Genomic DNA, 4,732 nt, shown 5'->3' with positions numbered 1-4,732 from the left:
CACCCACTACCCCATCGGCGACGGTGGTAGTTCAATTGTCTAAGTTTTAGCCATTACTGTCGCAGTCGACTGAACACGCGACCACTAGAGATTCGACGTGAATATTACACCGTTTTTGATGTTATGGCTGCAGTATTGCAACAACAATATTAAATAACACACAATGTTGAGCCGGATCTACTTGTAGTCTATACATATAAATCGTAATCGGCAGACAAGACATTAAACTACCCTCGCTGCACTCATTTGTACTATAGTTGTACCATATTCATCAAAATATATCCACCCACCGCGTAACATTATCGTGTACCCTCCTTAATATAGCCCCCAAAAACAGACGCGTCGTCATCATGCCAGCGGCCGATGAGCAGTGACGTGAGCAGGCGATTCTCGTCGGCCGTCGGCGGCGGCGGCGGTGGCAGCGGAGGCTGCAAGAAAATGCGGAAACGGAAGGAGCTGGATGCGTTGACCGGCTGTACGGTGGTTGGCGTTAACCGAAACCGCAGACTGATGACTTGCTCATCCGACTCGGACTCGTGTTCATCGTCTCGGGCGCCGCCTACGCCCATAAAGCTACGGCGGCAGATCACACGCAGGCGGAAACGGACGTTTGTTGCTGACACCTGGTGCAGCGCCCTAAGGATGTTCTTAACGTTCGGCTGCGTCGTGTGGGTCGTATTCGAGACTTACACATTTCTTGACGTACGCAAGATCCAAGCGCATCTGCAAATGCAACTCGACGAAGGTGTGTGACGGGGTGATCAGCGGTTATGTCGTGCCAAGGGTAGAGGGTTAAAGGGGTTAGAGGGTTATTTTCGGCGTACAGACTGCGAGTGGGTGTATCGCGTAAAGATGAATATATAATATAATATACATATATAATATATTAGTATATTACGTATGTATCTGCAGAAAGCTGAAAATTAACGTGTACATTTTCAGTGAGAATGCGGGCTCCATTAATCCCAAAGCATACTCATATTATGGTGTAATGTGTATGCATACGTGTTTTTATTGCTTTTTTAAACGTTTATACTGTTTTTTCAGTTGCTGCTGGCAATCGTGGTGTTCCAGATGACCTACAGAAATGTCATGCTATGTCTAAACAGCTTCAACAAAACCAGACCGATATCTATCAACGTCTAACAGTGTACGATGGACAGATCACAAACTTAACACTACAGGTGTGTTTTATTATTATTATTCATGATACCAGGCTACTAGAGAATTATAAATGCTTTGATAATTTATTGATTGCATTAAAATAGATTGTCATTTGTTGCTGTACTGGTTACAGAAAGTATTAAATATATTATATTTTACCACATACCATTCCAATTAAGAAGACATTTATAATTTCATATTGCTTCATTCAAATTGTAGGTTGCTAATTTGGGTTCAAGGTTATCATTAGTTGAGAAAAAAATCAATGAAAACACGGACTTGTTATCAAATCCAGATGCCACAAAAGACCCATCTATAAAAGTCCTATCATCAGAAGTTGCGAAACTCGGTAGCACTTATCAAGACTTAAGTGGCAGTGTTAAATCGCTCAAAGATACTACTAGTTCATTACAGTCATACCAAACAACATTGAAAGCAAATATTACTTCAATAAGTGTATGCCATAACAAATGTTTTTAAAATATTTAAATACAATTATTTATATATTTTATTTTTTATCAAATAGGAGAAATTAAATAATGTCGGAAATATTAAAACTGATGAAACTATGATCAATAATGTGTCTGGAAAGTTACATGAGCTAATTGAAAATATAAGTTTGAATGTTACAACCTTGAACCGAACACTTACCAGCCGAATCGATTGGTTATCTGGAGATCAAAAAACCAACAGGGTAAACAATTATGTATAACTAAGTATATGAAATATTGTTATGAAGATGGTTTCTTTTATTTTTGATTAATATTTTTAAGATTATATTATGATCTTAGACTAGTTTAATACCTACATGCATAAAATATTTTACAGGGAGAAATAGAAAAATTGAAAGAGGACAGTCAGAAATTAATCGCTCAAGTAAAAACAGTTGACACTAAATTAACGACATCATTTAATGAAGTGAACTCAAAAGTAAAGTATTAGATGTTAATTATGAACTATTAACATAGTACAATTTTTAATACATTATAGGTTATATCTCTAAGAACTCAAATTGACAAGATTGCAACTAATGTTACCAGTTTACATGCTCAATCAAATTTCGATGACTCTCTAACAGGTTCAGGTCAATTAAAAGGTAATATTTTGAGTTTGCTTTATGCTTTTATTTGAATATGGTTTATATTATGTATATATATTACTAGTGCCAGAGCTAATGAAATTTTACACATAAAAAAGAATGCAAGATAGTATTTTGCCATCCTATAATTTGATTGTTTCTCAAAAAATAACATCTTATAAAAAGTATTATCAATACTACAATAACCTTATGGTTACATTTACCAACTACTCAAACCAAGCCCTGAATATTGCATTTATTTATTAAAATAAACATTTTTCTTAAATGTGGATTTTATTCATCATAGAATATCGACAAACTAATAATACTTTAAAAATAACAAGATTTAATAATACACATAATCCTGAAAATTTAGAAGTGAATCTAATACATAAACTAAATGTTAATAAATATATTGTAATAAATTATTTTCTAGTATATTTATGGATAATTATTATGATAAAGTCATGTGATGTAAAAGTATTAAACTCTCCAAGTTATTGCATTGAAATGTTTATATCTTTATTACTTAATGAGCTTTTTGTAATCTATAAATTAGATTGAAAAAACTACAGCTTGTGTGTATAAAAACTAACTACATTTTTGGGTGTACTGCCTTTCAATTTTAAAAGATTCATCAATAACATCACAGTGATAATCTAATTAATCACTTATATAATATTATTCAAAATGTTATATTACCTTTAATTATATTAGTATTAACTGAAAACTTAATCATAACTGTTGTAAAAAACTTGTTTATTTTACTAATAATTTTATGTTTACCTCTAAATATATTTTGAAGTGAGATTCAATAAATATGAAGTGTTAACATTTTATTTTTTTATTTTCAGGTGATAAAAATGGAACTCAGACAAAATCCTAATATTAGTATTTGTTGTGTTTTATTGTATGTGCACAATACTGTTGAATAATTTTGTTTTATTATTTCTTAAAATAATAGTTTAAATGTTTACGTTTATATAATGAGTCTTATTTTGGTATGAATTTGATTTACAATAAAAAAAAAAAATAAAAAAATGTACCTATAAATAATTTGTTTAATATATTTGAATGGACTGTTTGATAATAATATTTGTAATATCTATTCAATATTAAAGTCAAATTTTGTTTAAAAAAATTATTTTAACTGAAACATGATGATAATTATGAACTATATATATTTGAGAATAGTACACTTTTTCTAGTTTATACTTATAAAAATGATAACAATAAAAAAAAAAAATTATTTTTCTATATTCATTGTAACTAATTTTGTCTAAATTCACAGACTTAAGTTATTGTTTTATAAACAAGCATAAAATTACATTATGTTAGGCCGTAACATACATTTAAACGAATAACTCATAGTTTATATAAGTTCAGTTGTTATAGCTGCAATAAATTATTTGAATCATATAACAATTTCAAAGAAATTTTATTAACATTTTGTTATAACTATATAATATAAATTATAATATCTAATTAAAAATATTATTCAGTAAGTGAATTGTTTTTTTTTTTTTTAATTATCATATGATGATACGTGATTATGTTAACAATTATACCAGAATATAATAAAAACATGAAATTATGTGTAACATTTGTATTAAGTTTTAATTTCTTAAACTGTTGGCAATACAGAATGATAATTTCTAAAAATAAAAATAAAAACTGAAGTGCAATATATTATACACAATATTGAGCTTTTATTAACAAACATTACTTAAGCGTGTATTCAACGTTAATATTTAATTGTATGTACTATTGCATGTTTAGTTTACTTTTAAAAAAGGAGTTTAATAACTTATTCACACATTTGCCTCAATATTCATTATCATAAAATGTACTAAGATATTAATTAATATCCTAACAATATTTTAGTAATTTGTAAATATCATAGTATGATTCATAAACAAAAATAAAATATAATGTGTACTCAATATTTTTAAACACCTGCATATATAAGTGAAGTTGTTAATTGGAGTTATTAGTACTAATTTTGTAAAGCAATAAATAGGTATGGTACTTAAATAAAAAAATGTACAACTAAAATTAACGGGTCAGATAGATTTTTTATATTTACATTTTTTATTAATATAAGTATGTTTTAATTTAAAATAATAATTTATTCAAAATTGTAAATATTAAAAATCTATCCGGTCAATGCACAGGAAATACTCTACTTTATAAAATATATAATAGGTGCTTTTGCCTTAAACTGAACCAGAGAGTCGTAATTGTGGAAATACGGAGTATCTTTGTTCCTATATTATGTGGGAGATAGAGAGAGAAAACAAATGCTGGTGTAGCGGCCCCTAAAGACTATTCCATTACACTTAATGATGGCGAATCGTCATAGGAGATTATGTTTACTCATTTAAAATATAGATGAATAATTTTTTACACTAATTTAAATGTAATAAATAATAATATATAAAAATAGTTGCATGTTAACGATGCCCAATATGGCGGGTTAATACAATAAAC

General features: G+C 29.1%; 1 protein-coding gene across 1 annotated transcript; it reads left to right on the top strand.

Moving 5' to 3' along the window:
• LOC113549451 lies at positions 1-3,323 on the top strand. The gene is made up of 7 exons (XM_026950759.1): positions 1-745; positions 1,048-1,184; positions 1,384-1,620; positions 1,691-1,858; positions 1,993-2,094; positions 2,155-2,260; positions 3,097-3,323. The coding sequence occupies exons 1-7, from the start codon at positions 364-366 to the stop codon at positions 3,126-3,128; spliced, it is 1,164 nt and encodes a 387-aa protein (XP_026806560.1). The 5' UTR covers positions 1-363; the 3' UTR covers positions 3,129-3,323.
• The last annotated feature ends 1,409 nt before the right edge of the window (positions 3,324-4,732 follow it).

This window comes from Rhopalosiphum maidis, chromosome 1, assembly GCF_003676215.2.
Source record: "Rhopalosiphum maidis isolate BTI-1 chromosome 1, ASM367621v3, whole genome shotgun sequence".
NCBI classification, from domain to species: domain Eukaryota; kingdom Metazoa; phylum Arthropoda; class Insecta; order Hemiptera; family Aphididae; genus Rhopalosiphum; species Rhopalosiphum maidis.
The sequence above is the reverse complement of the archived record's forward strand: the minus strand, read 5'-3'. Positions and strand labels throughout refer to the sequence as shown.

What these genes read in the sequence shown, in the direction of transcription:
- LOC113549451 (XM_026950759.1), top strand. Translation starts at nt 364, where the DNA reads ATGAGCAGTGACGTGAGCAGGCGATTCTCGTCGGCCGTCGGCGGCGGC. An exon ending in CAAATATTACTTCAATAAGT is followed by an intron (nt 1,621 to 1,690) that starts GTATGCCATAAC and finishes TTTATCAAATAG; the next exon opens with GAGAAATTAAATAATGTCGG. An exon ending in AGGTTCAGGTCAATTAAAAG is followed by an intron (nt 2,261 to 3,096) that starts GTAATATTTTGA and finishes TTTTATTTTCAG; the next exon opens with GTGATAAAAATGGAACTCAG.